Raw genomic sequence first — 17,632 nt, forward strand, 5'->3', positions numbered from 1 at the left:
TCCGAATGTGATGCAATGTGCATGTGCTGATGACAGCAATGCAAGTGTATTCACAACAAACAGAAGTTCACATGAAGGTCTGCTCTTCTGACAGGGACAGTAAACAACAGGTCTTAAAAAGGGAAATCTGACAGTAAACTACCTACAAAAATTCTCATACATAAAGAATAAAAGACCAAAGTATAACGAATAAAGTTCACCTGATTTGCGCAAGTTGCTTCTAGATTATTATTTTACTCCATTGCACATGTCCAACAGGAGAAAACTAAGAGGGAGGAAGCATTTGCTCATTCAAGAATCTTAAATACAAGGATTTACTGCTTTTTTTTTGCCATTTTGGGTGGACAAAAGAAGAAATTTGAAGACAATGCTTTGGGGTTTGACAGGTCTTTTTTGTCATCATTTAAATAACTAGCAGATTAAACAATAATGAAAATAATTGTTAGTTGCAGCCCGATTTCATTTCTTGTGTTACATGTATGGTACATTGTGACACACTTACCGGTACTTGCTCCTCCGTATCCTCTGTTTCGGGGCTTGGCAGTCGGACCTTTAGTTTGACTGAACCTTCTCTGAAAATGTCTCCAAAGCCGACACCTCGGATCTTCTTGGGCTGAGCAATAACTCCGTTCCCTGAGGCAGGCTGAGGCGATGTGGGGGTGCCGGTGCTTTCCATTCCACTTCCATCTGCAGAAACAAGACAACGGGGTGAGGGGAGAGCCAGTTAACCCTGGAGTACTACATCTTGGTGCTTTCTCTTTCAATGCAATCTTGTATAGGACAGAATACACGACTTGTCTTGGAAAACACACATTTTGTTCATCTTTCAGACACCAGAAGGTGCTTAAATATTTACATTCTCACATTCCTAAACATATGAATGAAAAGATTCATTGCGTTCAGTGTAGTCATATAATATCTAACCTCAAGCTGTGCACACACAGCACACAGAGCTGTTGTAAAATGAGCAGACAAAAAGCGAAGAAACAGACTAGCAGACTCAACTTCTTGTTGAGGCTTGTTTCAGCTAGGCTGAAATAACGCCTGAACAGCTCCATTATAGAATTATGAAGCAGACTGAATAAGTGAAAGCAGCAATTTACCACCTTTGATCTTGTGCAGTCTTCCTGAGAGTGAAGTGAGTTTTAAAAAGGTGCTCTGCAGTCATATTTGCATACAAGAAGAACAGGAAAAACAATCTCTTTGCTGAACTGCAGCAAATGCCTTGAGCTCTGTTTTGATATGCTGTCTAACCAAACACAGAAGTCCAATACAGCCTCTCCAGTGGATTTCCAAGTAGGCTGCATTATTCACATTAATGAGGCAGCTGCCTCTCTCTTACTAGTCTCATCCGCTGCCGTGTCGTTGGACTCTCCGTCCTCTCCCGTGGCATCCAGCTCTTTGACAAAGTTGGAGGGAAACAGCCCTGACTTGCCGTTTAAGTTGCCACTCCACCAACCCTCTTCAACCTGCACAGAGAAGATATTCACTAAACCATCTGACATGGACATGTAATGTTTTTATGTATTTTTAAATGTAAACGAAACTGACTCTAAGGTGCTAGAGTTAAACAATCAGGTTTTTCATTAAAAAAAAAAAACAAAACTTGTATATACATCCAGCTGTGGCAGTAAATAATACAAAATTCAGAATAAAATACGGAAATGTTTTGTATCTATTGCAATTAGTATCAGTACCAGTATCAGTTAACATATTTAATACCTGTTTTTGTTACACACATATGTTTGTTTTTCAAATGCCATGACAGACACATTTAGCACTTCTTGTAGCATACACTCACAGTGCTGACTGCTGCACAGTCCTGTCTCTCTCTTGTTCTGACTTGCCAACACCACAAATAACCACTTAACAGATGGTGCATCTTCAGTTATGAAATACATTAAGTGTCTGTAATATTTCACTAACAGCAGCACATCTCAGATGGCGCACCAAAAACGGAAGCCTGCTGTTTATCCTGAATACTAAAAAGGCCAATGTGAGTATCCCAGGAAATGGCATTCCCAATGAAAACAGGTATATAAGAAGGTACACTTACTGTTACTTGCTTAAATATATTTAGTCTTTAGTACCTCTTCAGTGATGTCGATGATGTCTCCGCTTTTCAGCTCCAGCTCATCATCGTTCGCTGGCTGATAGTCAAACAGCACCTTGCACTGTCGCTTCTTGGGCTCTGTGAAAGGCGGGTCAGAAAACACAAGTTAAGTCAACCAACCTGCTGTGTGGCCCCCATATGAGCCTGTGCCGTGCACTGTTTTTGTTTTTATCATGAGCTATGGCATGTGTGTGTGGCCATATCCGTCTCCTCTAGAGCGCCAGGTGAGAAAGCAAGCAAGGTGTAAATCCAGGAAGTGAGAGCGCAAAGAAGAACACTAACCCTCCAAACAAGAAACTCTGGGACTACTCTGCAAGGTGATCCTGTGGCAGGTGGCAGACACGCCCTGCTTAACAAATAGAACTGCACACAGACTAAAGAAGAGATGGTGTTGACAAGAAAACATTTGAAAAAGTTTTTTTAAAGATTATATTTACTGAGCATGGGGCCTAGCTTAAAAAAAAGTTCTTCAAGTGTTATTATGAGGCATCCTGCGTGTCGGATTATTTGACTTGAGGAAGGCTCTCCATTTAAATCTTGACCCTGGTCTTTTCTGAGCTTTATAGTCTCACAATGAACTTATTCCAAATGCTGTCTGTCTCTGAATTCAAATAAATACAGGTCCGTTACAGGTTGGGGCATTCGTCTACATTTTCAGCTCTCACACAGATGACAGCATGGCTTCAGCAGGATTCAACTGATGGTGCTGACTCTACTTCAAGTGAAATGAAACCTGACAGTTTCTGAGAGTGTGAGAAACAGGAGGTGTAGCACCTCTGGAGAGGCTCAGTGCAATGCAATAGCACAGCACCATTAACAGGTCAGCATCACTTTATCTGCAGCACGTTTTAGATTTTACCGTCAGAACTTCTGCTTTTTCGACTCTAGTCGCCCTCACACAAGACTTTTCTCAAGAGAAGTCTGTTTATCTGAACAAATATAGTTTTTACACTGAATCCTGAAATTAGTTTACACCAAGAAGCAACATTTCTCATGCTTGTTGACATCATGTTCTGTGACTTAACTGAAGCTTGCAGAACAGAGCAGACAGTGCAGTGACAGCTCTATTCTATTCTAGTGCAAAATGCAAAACACATAGAGGCACTAATAGAGAATAAGAAGTGCAGCAGCGCGCATCCAAACATAGAAAGTGACGCACCGGCCATTTTGGAGGAAAAAAGAAAGCTGAGATAGCAGAAGCAGACGCAAAAGAATCTCCTCACACTGTCACACAAACAGATCTGAGCGCATGGGAAAAGGACTTGATCAAAGAGGGGCTACTGGTTTTTCACTGTCAAGTTTCTTTACAGTGTCATGGCTTCCCTACTTCCTGTGTACTGGTTTAAATAAAGGAAAATAATGAGTGAAATCCTGAAGTCTGGTCAAGTCCTTCCTTTTCTAAGTGTGGGAAGCCATGGCTCCATCATGTTTATGTTTGAATTTCTCCCTGAAGTTGAGCTCTTTACTCTACATCTTCATCAAGCATGCTATTATGTAACAAGAGAAACACAGCAACAGTAACTATGTGGGAAAGGACATCGATACAACCATACTCATGACAGGCACAGTGCAAATTTGCAACATGCATATACGTCCGCATGAGAGGACACAAGAGCTCACACATAGCAGACACAGGTGAAATAATATCTGCAAACAAGTCTTGACTTTTAACTTGCTGCAATCCACACAAATGCAATTTGCTGCAAGACAATGCAATTAAGTGTCAAAAATATTAGGATGGTTTAAGTATTCTGAAGCCTTCATGCTCCTGTCAGGAACAATTCAGACTTCACCACTGACATATATATACATGGAAGACATGTCTCCACTTAATCCCGCTGAGCAAAAATGAAGTCAACATATTCTGGATATTGTGGTGAAGTTGAAGTGCTGCAAGCACATTTTGCTCTGATGAAAAAAAAATTAATACTTGAACATACATGAGTGTTATAAGAACTATGTAAATTATCAGAAACCATCTTTGGGGAATATTTATTTGACATGTACTTTGAGTTTTCAGTTTGGCCCATGGCCCCTCTGCTAACATGGAGAGGGAGGGCATTATGACCTGTACTGCAGTCAGCCACAAGGAGGCAATCAAGATGTTTCGACTTCACTTTTGCAGAGCTCTCATGCCTTCCATCTGTATATACAGCATTCGAGTGTACATGCATTCTGATGGCTTTCGAAAAGAAATCGGGCCCTGACTGTAGCTATGACAGAGCCATTGTATCTGTACATGTTCCTCTAATAAGAAATTACTTAAAAAATCCATTAAAGAACTGAAAAAGTAAATGATTCAACTGAAGATACTTTGTTATAACAAAGCATAGTATCAATATCAATATAGTATCAATGCTGGGTCATGATCTTGTCATCAGCTGAATGAAAACTACACTCATCCTGTACACTGAGTTACCTGACAATTACTTATACAAACAATTTTTAACAAACTCCCTCTCTATCACACACACACACTTACAAGACAACACAGGAGCATCTTACTCTTTGCAGCTGCTGGTGGCTGAGGCTGGAAGCCACCAGTTGGGATGCCGATAGTGCTCATCCTCTGAACCAAGTTGGCCACGTTCCCTGCACTCTTCTCTCTCCTTGGAGCCAGTGAGGTCTCCTCTTTTGGCTCGCTCTTAGTTTCCTTGACCTCTTTGGTTTCCTTCTTCAGTTCCTAAAAATACACCAGACACACAGCAATAAGGAGGAACCGTTGATTACTGTTTTAAGTAAGTCTGCCATGAAGCTCTTTTTCTGTTAAACAAAATATTCCACATTTGTGATATATATTCATCCTTTCAGTTCAGTATAGACAAACATAAAAACTGCTGCTGTTCACACTCCTTTTACAGTATGTAATGAACAATATCATTGTTTTCTTATTTAGTAAAGGTATTTAATTTAACATTTATTTGTGCTACAAAAATAAGCAGTAGGCAGAGTAGTTTCTTTCTGAAAAATGAAAAGTCATGCTCAGTGTTGTGGCATTGGCTTTATTACTATTTCCTCAGAGGTGCATTAACACACGCCACAAATACTAAATCTTTAAGTGGACTTAAAAGCAATATAAAAATGAACACAAGCACAAATGAGTGATATCAGGGTTGATAAGGTAAAGGAGTAACCGGAAAAAACAGTGAGTTAGCACTACAGCAGTACTCAAACACACAAGACCAAGTCACCTGAGCACTACGCTGACAGGTCTGTTACAATGACATAGCCTTAGAAGAACGCATACACTTAACCTAGAATAAAACAGTTGGTTCATCCACATAGTCTGTATCACAAGGCTTTCTTAATGTTCCGGTTTCAGCAGTGGTGTAACTCATATCCTGACCACTGACCATAAACCTAAGTTAAACCATGCAAATGATGAGGATATGCGTACTGTGTCAGTACATTTTAACTGGACAGCAAAATAGCCCCAAAACCACTTTGTTCTCCTTAAGATTGCAGCAAATGCAGTGTGGTCACCACAATGCATCTCCATTCTACATGCATCAGCTCAGTGCACAAAAATGGAAATTAGACAGAAGTTAGACAGCAGTGAAATTAACAACACAGTCAAAAAGGGATTACCTTAGTTACACGGAAAGTGGACATATGAAACAGGGTACATCAGTTTCACATAACATAACATTAAGAGAAATGAAATGTGTGTGACAGTCGACATTCATGAGTTGAAGAGAGACAAAGCAAACCATAACTATGGCAACCTGTGTCAGTGCTCAGTGCAGCATTGTACTAGTTACAGCCCACTCATGCTAAATGTAGCTGCCGTTAATGATCCCGACCACGTCACAGGCAGGACTGTAAAACAGCCGCCATCCAAGGGAACTCCCTGACAACAGCACAGAGTCCACATCACACCTTCACTAAACAGTCAGGAGTAAATACATGAGGGACACAAGGACATTATGTCAACATCAGTCTAGTCATCCTGTGCAGGGTCCAAAGGGGCTGGCGCCTGTCCCAGCATGCACTGTGGAAGAGGCAGAGTACACACTGGACAGAAATCCAGGTTATCTCAAGTCTAAAAACACCTTTGCAAGCATGTGTCTCCAATTCACCTAACCTGTGTGTTTTTGGGCTGTAGGAGGACTTTGAAGCAAATGAAGGAAATCCAGGCAGATACAAAAAGACCATACTTCATAGGAAAGGCCCCAGCCTGCTGGGGAACTTGAAAGCTGCGACCTTCTTTCTTTAAAGCAAAAGGCGAGGCTATGTTTTTGGAATAAGTTATATCTGCAATGTAACTGTCTCCATTATCTTTCTTACTCTATTTTGTTTAAATCACCATTCCAATGCATCTTAGTCAACCAGTTCATAATAAATATCATCTTGACAGTGGGACATGGCAGACACTCTTTTGTGCCACATTCAATTTGCAGTGACCCTGCATGTTTTTAGTCAGAGCTCCCTGCCTCTGCAGACCTTAAAGAGTAACTAAACCGCCTTTTTCCGTTGCAAATCAATTTAAATAGGTATTTAGTAGGGTTACTGATTGATTCAGGTCCAAATCATGACATTTTAGTGGAAAGTATTTGAATTTTCTGTTTTGTGTTATAAATATGCATAGCGACTGCCCTGTACGGGTTGAAACCCGGCTATAACAACTGAATTCTGTCAGTGGCTGAGCTGGGGGCAGGTGACGTTCTGAAGGCAGCTTATGTCCCTGACTACCCCATACCAAGTGCAGGATATTTTGTTTCTTTCTGAATATTAGGTTCCCCTTGTGTCTGACATCTGAAAAAAATGAAGGCACACCAGACACTATTCTGTTTACTTCTACTTTACAAATATGGAAGCCTGGCCTGTAAAAGCCAGCGTCTCACAAGAAACCTTGTAGCAATACTTTGCGGTGAGCACACTTTTAAGTACCAGGCAAACCTAGTGGTATTACCGACTTAAGCGTCTACAGTCTTCAGACAAGTCACTCCTTCCAGTTACTCAGTGCAGACTAATGGTAAAGATGTTACTGAGCTCCCTGCACCAAAAAAGGAGAACCACAGAGTCAGTATTTCTACATTTCAAAATAAACTTGCTATATAAAGAAACTGTTATGATTATTATTCAATACCAGCAAAGAAGGGTTGGATTGGTGCTCAGCACTTTGCAGCCATTGAAAAAAAAATCTCAAACTGGTAGCACAGACAAGGCACAATTAAGGGAGAGTGTGTGTATGTGTGTGTGTTTTCACCACCCATTTCCTGGTTAACACACGCTGACTTTGCAATTCCACTAAAGAAGAAGTTCAGTGTGTGTGTGTGTGTGTGTGTCTGCGTGTATGTGTGTGTGTGTATACCTGCCACAGAGACAGAGTAAAGCTGAAAACTTCACCCACAGCTGACAGAAAAGTGAAGACAGACAACATCAATACTAACACACAACAATGGCTTCCATTCCTCTCGAGTGTAGTGTAGTTCACAGATATTGCTGAAGAGTGTGAAAAAGTCTGTGAGTCTGAGAGTTTGAAAAGTGAGACCACACATCAGCACTTAAACTGTATAAACACCCACCTACAAACTGTTTTTCCATGCACTGGGTGTTAATTAGGTGGCACATACACAGAGAAAATAACATATGAGAATCATGTTTACTTATAGCATATTCAGCCAACAAAGGGTGTTGTTCAGTATGTTTTTGTTCTTTTCTTATATTTGGAGGTTTGACATTGGCCAACAAAACAGCAACATTTCTAAGAAACTCAACACTTTCTAATGAAAAGCTGAGGCTATATCTGTGAGTCTTTGTTGACCATTTTAGGTCTTAACAGTCTCTACATATTCTCATTGACTGATGTACTAAGATCTTCATGAAGACAAAAGTATCAGCTGGCAGTTTTACAGTTTCATAATCACCCTAAGATCTATCAGAAGGCAATCATCCTTGTAATGATTTCATCTAATGAAAGTCGAGTTCTATCACTGACAGGGAGTGAGGGCACTGCATTATTAAAAAGGCAGTCTGGATATTGAGCCTCAGAACTTTTTTTTAGTACAGTTAGATGATTGTGAAGATTTGCAGGATGCTGTTCAAACAGATAAGTACAACATCTAACCGACTGATGGATGTGACTCACTTTTCAGAACATCATCAACCACTGCCCTGCCTAACAATGTAGGGATGCGTACTGAAATCCTGTATTTAACAAGCTCCTGGGTTAAATGATTGATTACTGTAGTAATGATAAGTCCAGATGCCCACAAATTTCCTATTTATTATTGCTGCTTAGAAGTCTTGCACATTTTATCTCACCAACTTTCTCCTTCATGCATTTGTTTATGATGCATTTTCACCTCTGGACAAGGGATGGAGGTAGCCACCACATGCACACTTTCAGAAAAAGTCCTGCATTCAGTTCTTTTTGTGAAGAGATTTATCAGCACAGTGTACTTAGATTGTACAAGGTGGAAATTTTAATACTTATGTAATGCTGGATCATGTTTTATTTGCCCCATGACCCTGACGGATAAGCGGTATAGAAAATGGATGGATGGATGGATGGACGTTTTATTTGTTATATCCCGAGTAAAATCTGTGATACTCTGTTCTGTGTCTCTGATCTGACATCAAACGGTCAGATTGAATTTGTGAAATTACCCATTTACTTGAAACTTCTCTGTTGAAGTTGAATCAGAAATAAACAAATCCACACCTCCCTCTAGTACTGCTGGTCCAAGCTAAAGAGAAGCCCAGAACCCATTCACAATGGCATCTAGTGGAAGTTAATTTAAATACAGTAGATATGAGAAAATAAAGCAATGCTAATTCTGCTTTCTTTTTTTCTCTGAAAAAAAAATCTCAAAAATTAAAAATATCTTAATCTTAAAACATCTTAATGTAAAAACGTCTTAATATTAAAACTTTTTTTAATTTACTGGCAGTCATTTTTGGCTGACATGCTTTCCTGCTGCGCGTCTTGAAACTTAGTCCCTAAATGAGTGAGTGAGTGATGAAGTTGCATCATTGGTCAGTTGAGTGTTGACTTTACCCATCCACCATTGCTTTTTCTAACTAATTAGGCCCAAACAGTCTTAAATCACACCAGCAGGAGTTTATTACAGTGATAATTGACTGTCATCCGTTCCAAATTATTGCATGCCAAGAACAGAATATTATGCTGGTCTTTAAAAAGTCTGAACTAAAACTCTAAAAAGACCCAAGTCACAAAATAATACAAACAAACCAATCAAGGTAGTGTTAGACCAGTAATTCCACTGTTCTGTGAGTTAAAATAACCATGTCTGTCTAAGAAGTCCGATGGCTTATAAAGAGCACAGATGGATGTAATGGCTTCAGATTGCTGTTGGTCAGGGCTGCCTGATGGCAAGGCAGAGCACTGAAGACAATAAGAATGATTTGAACTGACACTAATTGTTTTTAGTGTCCCTTTTAAGCTGGCTAAAATATGTTCTATGTGGCCCTGTCCACAGCAGTGTAGAGCCTAACTTGCTACAACGGATGTTCTTGCTGCTTCTCCAAAATGGGGACCTGTTGATCACCTTCTACTGTAGGTAATAAACTGACTGTGAATAAGTATCTCATAAAACCCTAAACTATCCCTTTAAGTTCTCTTTCAAATCAAATCTCAAGTATATGAGTGGAAAATTTTGTTCTTGCAACTTCGTTTATGAAATTTTTGGACTCAAGTGTAACTTAACCATAGCCTGTGATGTGCCACAACAAGAATTAAAGGATAAATATCACTGGGCTGCTACAGAAAATCGCATAGTGAACATTTATATATGTAGGAAGTCACATTATCGATATTATCACAGGTTATCAATGTCCAGATTTTGCCACAATTTATCACACTGACCATATCCGGTGCCGTCATATATGTTTAACTTTATGTGTTTTTTTTCCTCTTTTTTAGTTCATTCTTACAGGGGTAAACTGAAAAAAGTGATTGTATATTTATATTTGATGTATGCACGAATAGAAAATGCATGTATGTAAAAAAAATAATAATAAACTGAGCAAGAGAGCTTGGTGGTCCGGTTCTCTTTCTCCCCTAGTTTATACATTGAGACAGTTTATTGAATTTTATTTCACAGCCCATAGGTATTCTTTTTAATAAATCTATTATATAATATTATTATCATATAACATTTTTAAAAATCCGACACGTTTTTATTTTACTCTAATCTGTCACATACAATTTTACTCACCAAGAAACAACTGGACCAACAGGCTCACTTGGAACACACACACACACACACACACACACACACATATATATATACACACAACAACAGGACACATTTCTGTCAGTTAATACTAACTAACCACGATGAAGCACTGTGAAATTCCTTACCATCTTATCATCTTTCATGTCCCCCGATCAGCTAAAACACCAATTAAATTAACCAGGAAGAAGACACTAGGCGACAGTAACACTGTCAGGAGCAAAGTTCAACAGCCAGCAGGCTCCTTAGGGGATTAACTACCAAGCTCAGTGACTGGGCCAGGCTGCTTAGCTGATTACCTATCTCACAACGGAGGATTACTGAATGAGAAAAACAGGATAGGGATGAGGAGTGAGGAGTGAGAAAAGGAGAGAAAACAACTGTACTGTAGTGGCTCATTTCACAATGCGTTACTTGTGTATATCGAGCACAGAAGAGGCCAATTTCCCAGCAGAGCACTCAGGTGCTTCAAGCGTACAACGGAGTCATAACAAAAGAGGAGTATGGCAAACCAAACCTCAAACCCAACTTCACCAAAACCACAGATACTGTCTGGGTATGTGTTAGTCCACATAGTTAATTGCGCTGCCCTTAAAATGACAGAGATATTGGCAGGTAGTATTTTTAGCGCCTTGTTTTAATTTAGCATCAAGCCCCGTCACACCTGCAGCTACAATTTCACTTTGAATTTAAACGGAAACGCTGTAGCAGGTTCACTCAAGGACTCAAAGTAAATCCAGGAGAAGTAATCAACTTTAGTAAATGTTTTATCAACATAAACCAACAGTCCTAACGGCATTGACTTTTACAAGCGCACATACAAAGAGGAGTCAAGTGGAGCACCGACATACACTTTAATAATTAGTTTCAGCACAGAAAGAGATGACATGTCAGCACACTACTTCATCTGCTACTACTGTTTGTGTTTCCTAACATGACATCAGCCTATCATACGCAGAGAGGTGGTTAACTAAAGTTATGCATTTATCGACAGGTTGAACAAAGCTGTAGCATGTTGATTCCCTGGGTTTCGACTCTTTTTGTGTACAGAGTGGAAAAACACTCTGTGCTGACCCATCAAACTACACCAACCCATACTTAGTAGTCCAGCGTTATCAAGGTCTCATGTCCAATAATAGACACACCAGGCCAATTCAGTGCTAGTTTTGAGATAGCCCTGAGTTGTTATATAAAATACAGTATCACTAAAGGCTTGACTAAAACTTGTGACTCCAACTTTTTACGAGCCTTCCTCTAATCCAGCACGACAACCACAGCTCCAACAGTTGCTTCATGTCTGCACTAAAACGTCAACTAACCTCTTACAACCTCAGATGAAAGTTTGCAACCGGGATTCTCTGCCTTCAGAGCAGTAGTGCAAAAAAACTGAAAACTGAACATGTAAAATTGAGCCATACTGTAAATCATAACACCTGCTCAACAAAGAAACCCTTTAGTTTCTTTTTAACCCAGCATACAGCACTGTCAGACGTAAGTCTGTCTCTTAGAAATCAGTTTCCACATCTGCTGCAGCCTGCGTCCAACACTCTCTACCACACACTGCTATGGTCTCACAATGCTGTCTGCTTCAATACTATTATCTCTAATGGAACAGCAACAACAATGGACAAAGGCACCTGAAACCTCAGAGGAAGTGCAAAGTCAGATCTACACAAGCTAACTCTATTATAAGCCGGGAGTTAATATATCAAGTAATCTGGACGACAAAAGAAGACATAAATTAAATTGTCCTCTTCTCACCTTAACAAAGTTGTCGGGGAAGAGGCCCCTTTTCCCGTTGAGGTCTCCCTCCATCCAGCCATCCTCCTCTATATACCGCACATTTCTGATGATGTCACCAAGTCGCAGGGTCAGCTCGTCCTCATGGAGCGCGTCGTACTCATACTCCACCACAACCTCTACTCGAGACATAAGGGAGGAAAACAGATGAGGGGAAAAGAAAAAGGAAAGGAGGAAAATGGAGTTAGAGAAAGAGGTATGCAATACAAGGAGGCAAGAGGCAGCAGTGGGTGAGAGACAGGACAGAAAGGAGAAACACACAGAAGAGTAAATAGAAGGAAAGGAGCAACAGGAAGAGGAAGTTTAGGGAAAGAAAAGGGGTAACAAGAGACACAAAGAGACAACAAAAGACAAAGAAATTAACAAAATATAAAAATGGCAATATAAAAGTGACATTGTAATATGACAGTGATTACCACTACTGTTCGCTACTTTTATATTTCTGACAGGGACAGCTATTTGTATCAAAAACTGAAGAGTAACTAAATTCCTGGAGCAGTCACAATAAGGGACTCTGCAGTGATTTTGTCAACTGGTTAAATGTTATTCACTACTATAGTTATCTATTTGGTTATGTGGCATACAGTTTCCTGAAGAGTATGAGTACATTCAGGTTGCTACAACAAAAAAGCACAGTCATTCCAAAACTTTAGTGTCTGGTCCAACAGCCAGCTATCATTTGAGGACCCTTTAAGTATTACCAGTTATTAAAACAAAAGCAAGGATGTAGTGAAACTGCTACACTGGGAACAACAGTTAATGTTCTGCGTTCATTTCTGTGATTACAAAAAATGTTTAATATAATCCAGGCCCAATTTAAAAAAAATGTGAACAAAATGTTTGCTTACTTGTGGTAAATTAAATGGTAAATGGCCCATATGCTTACAAAAAAGTACTACATGCATTACACTGTTTAATTCTTGTGGTAAAACGGATATGGGAATCATGATGACCACAGATTCAGATCTTACAAACCTAGACTAAATATGGCAGTGCCAACAGTGATAGGAAATCTACTGACTCACCTATGTGGCAACGCTCCTTCATTCAGTCTCAAACCTGACCTTTCACTGTGACATTAAAAGCCAGGTACATCTTGCCTATATAAGCTACATATAAAATGGTAAGAACTACACAGTACACTACACACTCAAAGCTAACACAACATACTGCACTTTCATGGTCAAAATGGAAATTTGGCAATAACAAACATTTTACCATTAATGTGCTGGTAGGGTATAGAGTAGAGACATTATGAGTGGGTAATGTGAACCATGAGACCAAAGAGACACCTTTAATAAAACATGAGAGCCGCAACACTTCTACAAATGCATTGCGCTTCATCTTCTGACTCCCTAACATTCATTTCCGATCACAAGGAAAACAACAAACGGTGAGTGAAACAGAGAGTTGAGGAAGACCGACAGACTGCCAAGTTGGTTCCAGTGCAACAGGTTGAGCAGCCTCTAAAAATAAGCAGACTGCAGAGGACTAACTGGTATTGAGGTATTTTACTATGTGGTGTGATTCATAGTGCAGTGACTCCACGTCTTTGGCCAAGCACAGACAAAACAAAAACGTGACCGGTACACTGCAAACTTGATGTCTCTCTCGGGCATACAAACATACATACACACAATCTCAGCGTCATTCGGTACTAAACTACTCTTGGCAAGCAATACTAAGACTAACTGCTGTAAAACTTGGCTCAGTTTAGACTGTTGGTGCATGTGAGGCTCTACTCTCCCTCTGACATCATCAACCTTGGCCCGAGCACTCCAGCAGACAGGGCCAACCTCCTAGGAGAAATCGGTCCTGACCAATGATCTCAGAGAAGCCTTCCCCTCTACATCAAACACTCAGTATTTAAGCCTTTGAAAAGAGGATAAGAGGAGCAGCGTTTCAAGAGGAGGAAGAAAGTGGAGTGGAGTGCCTGCCCCACCATCCGACTGCTGAGTGAGGAAAAAAGTTAGAGAGGAAGTACACTTCACTAAAGCTAATGTGGGCTGCTGTTCAGAGTCTAAGGCCCTAGTGTCGTGTTGCTGTCTGACTTGGCGTGACCATCTGCCTTGTCTATGACATAACTAATTAATGTTAAACTCGGGGGTGTCATCATGAGACCAAAAAATATGACAAAGAGACAAGTTTCTCCCTTTTGGTTTCTTGTTTTTTTTCCTCACAGGACAGGTGATTTACAATAATGCATGTAGCAGCAGACATAAAAACTGCAATTCAATTTTAAATAGGGTGATTACAAGATTAGAAAAAGAGGTATCCATCTTGGAAATATGTGTAAAAACTCTCAAGTTGGAAAAGCAGACAACACATGAATGCAGCATAAGACAAGCTACAAAGAAACACCTTTCAAAGCAACAAGTATGACACAACATAAGTTTTGGCACCTGTCTATTCTAAAATCGCTCATGTCTCTACGGATGATCGCAGAGCAGTTGTACCAATCAGATGATGACTTGCCAACTAGTGTTTTGGAAGTTGATTCTGCAGCTCTGTCAATTTTGCAACTGCAAAACTGAAACTGTGCACTGGTGCTAAAAATATGATTCTAGTACACTGACTTGAACTAGACATTCAAAAATGAGACTCTTCCAAAAAGCTTAGACAGAACACATCTACCAACTCTGACAGCTACATAAGCTAACAGCATTCTAGTGCAGGACCCCAACACTTGCAAAACACAAGCAAATCAATGGTGGAAGTGCTGTTCAAGGTAAGGCGTCCCATCTCAGTCCCATCATGATCACAAACACCATCTGGGATGGACAGGATAATTGCAGATTCATAAAGACCAGCACGACATTATGGATCAGGCAGTGAAACCACTCTCAGCTTCATTTACTACCAGGTGAGTGAAACTCATCTTCTCTCAGTCTGTAAATAATGAGTCCGGTGGGTTCCAGCTTCACTGAACTCACTTTCCCAATGGCACTATAGATCAGCTATTGGTAAAACTATATTTAAGTTCACAGAGTAAGCTCTCCACAGTGCACCATAAGAAACTGTCTTGACACACAAGGTGCAAACTGAGCAATGCTCAGATAAACAACCGAGCCAAGACCCCAGACAATAATTTGGTCCTATCTGTCCATGTAAACACAGGAAGAGATATGGTCTGCTTCAGTAAACATAACAAGAGGCAACACTGACAGACCGAATCATACTGCAACAAACAGGGCAGTCCTCATCTTCCAGATGATTGGATGTGGAGCAGAGGGACTTTCTGCAACCGTGCAGATTACAGCGCCTCAGCAACCACACAAACACACCCTGCCTGAGGAACGCAGGCCAGACAAATCCATATTGCTTATATCACATTAAAACACACTGTTATACACTTACTTGTACATTATGTTTTGGATTTTGCTACCAGGTAATTTGGTGTTAATGTAGTGTAGTGGAAACAAAAATGTATTCCTTAAACTAAAAAAAAAAAAACAAGTAAATAAATAAAAAGTGGTTTTACATTTTTGGCATCTCAGGGAAAAAACATTTGCGCCTATTTTAAAAACTTTAGTTTCCAGTGCTCTGTATGAGCACATCTGCAAGCCTTACTGAAGACATGTTTCCTCAGATATGAGTGTATATGTAAAGGTACGGATGGCTGCACCAAGAAACACTACTGTAATTCTGTGTTGTTACTGGACATGACATTGCATGGAAAGACGAAGGAGGGCAACTACAGACTAATCTGCCAGCTGATTCATGTGGCGTTGCAGTGGCAGAGTTGAACACTTTGAGTGACAGTGAAAGCTGAGATGTTTGAGTTGATCACGGAGAGAAAACACACCTTACGAGAAAAATGAAGTGTGTACTTTTCAGTCTTAAGATCTTAGTGTGACATTGGCTATGTTACAATCTTTGGAAGAAAATCACAGTGGTGTGCTGCCTGTGTCTAAAGTCTAAATTTCATTTTATAAATTATGAACTTTATTTGAAAGGCATTCAATAGACATTTCCAACATGCAAGACCCTCTACAAGATCTCCTGAGCATTTCCTTCAAAAGTGAAATTATTTTTATTCCTTACAGTTACTGCATGGGTGAGAGGTCTCCATTATACTCACGGCTTTATTACTTTCGCCTGGATTTGTCTTGCTTGAAAACTTTGTTTAGGGGGCTGACCTGACTCATTTCTGTTCCTTTGGAGATTCTTGATAACTAAACTCTGGAGGGATGGGACAAGTAACACACTGAAATGAACTGTGATGGTCAGTTCTCTTTCAGTCTGGCATTTTTCTCACTAACTTTGCTACTGAATGAGTGTAGTGAGTGATGGGCGTCGGCCTGTAAAATACCTGCAGAAGGGCAGTGGACAAAGTCTTCTTGGTTTGTCCTTCAGAGGAAATGCCTTTCTGAATACATTTAACCGCAGCCAAAAGCTGTCAGCATGCAGGTGGTTTGTGTGTGTGTGCGTGTATGTATGTGTGTAGCAGCAGCAAACTTCCTGCCAGTTCACTACAGTCAGGCAACAGCAGAAGAATTCTGGCCAAAATAGTTGAACCGACTTGTGAAGTGGTCCAGAGCGCAGAGGTGGGACTTTTCTTGAGTAACTGAAGCAAAAAAGAAGTCTGTTAACAACAAAGTAACTTGTGCAAGAACTGCCCAAGGTCAAATCATTTAAGGGCCTTCAAACAGGGTTTTTGCTGAGGTTGGAGAATTACTTCATTCATCCAGTGCTGGCCACTGTCCCAGGAACAGCTACACAGTTACTTATATTCATACAGGATTAAGACAAATTAAATGCAATGGCTGTCTTTCTGAATGTTGAAATGAACCGAATAAATAAGTGTGACAAAAGCCAACTGCCTCCATTGCTAAGACAAGACGGTAAGTGACTTAGATGCACGTCTCCCTGGAAACCTTTGTGTTAATGAATCAGTGTGGATGTGGGTCAGCAGGTCTGCTAGTCATTCATGGCCTTGATGTCAGACTGTACAACAGTATAATTTTGCCTGCAAAGCCCTCAAAACAAGTCAAGGATGCAAAATGAATCACATCACACTTTTCTTTCATTTCAGTCTAATCTGAACACATTATATAACGATTTAAAATTCTGTCAGCATCTTTCAAAACCAACAATATCCAGCACAAGTTGTTCCATTGCCCTTCCATAAATGAGAAATAGGTCAAAAAACATAGAGCTATGGCCAAAAGCACATCCAGTAAATGGTGTGCTGTCAAGCAGATGATGAGTAGAGCAAGAGTCAAAATACTGTACAAGCATGAGATGAGATACATAACCAACCAAACACCCCCGCACCCCACCCCCCCTTCTGTCAAAGTTCTCAGGAGATTTCATTGACATCTTTAAAACAATTTGTCTGTTTTTTCGACATTATTGAAGATGACTCCAAAGAATATGAAAGTGAATGTGAGAGAATGCAACTTCAGCTCCAGGTCCAGATGTCGGATATATTCTGAGCACCTGAACAGTATGATCAGAACTAAAATCTTAAGTTTTGCTTTATTTTGTGTGTGACATGTTAATAGGCTTTGTAGAA

The 17,632-nt window shown here is 40.1% G+C and overlaps 1 protein-coding gene across 5 annotated transcripts in view; it reads right to left on the reverse strand.

Moving 5' to 3' along the window:
* Positions 1-17,632, reverse strand: part of LOC124050276 (CD2-associated protein) — a 47,596-nt gene that overhangs the window by 24,871 nt on the left and 5,093 nt on the right. For 2 of the 5 annotated variants that reach the window (XM_046372629.1, XM_046372630.1), the window contains exons 2-6: positions 12,076-12,233; positions 4,619-4,796; positions 2,091-2,191; positions 1,343-1,469; positions 503-687 (exon numbers count right to left, since the gene is read on the reverse strand). In XM_046372629.1, coding sequence (XP_046228585.1) covers positions 503-687; positions 1,343-1,469; positions 2,091-2,191; positions 4,619-4,796; positions 12,076-12,233 — 749 coding nt within the window. The remainder of the gene's footprint in view (positions 1-502; positions 688-1,342; positions 1,470-2,090; positions 2,192-4,618; positions 4,797-12,075; positions 12,234-17,632) is intronic. The other 3 variants (XM_046372632.1, XM_046372634.1, XM_046372633.1) reach the window with 2 other exon arrangements.

Source organism: Scatophagus argus, chromosome 19 (genome assembly GCF_020382885.2).
Source record: "Scatophagus argus isolate fScaArg1 chromosome 19, fScaArg1.pri, whole genome shotgun sequence".
Lineage (NCBI taxonomy): Eukaryota > Metazoa > Chordata > Actinopteri > Scatophagidae > Scatophagus > Scatophagus argus.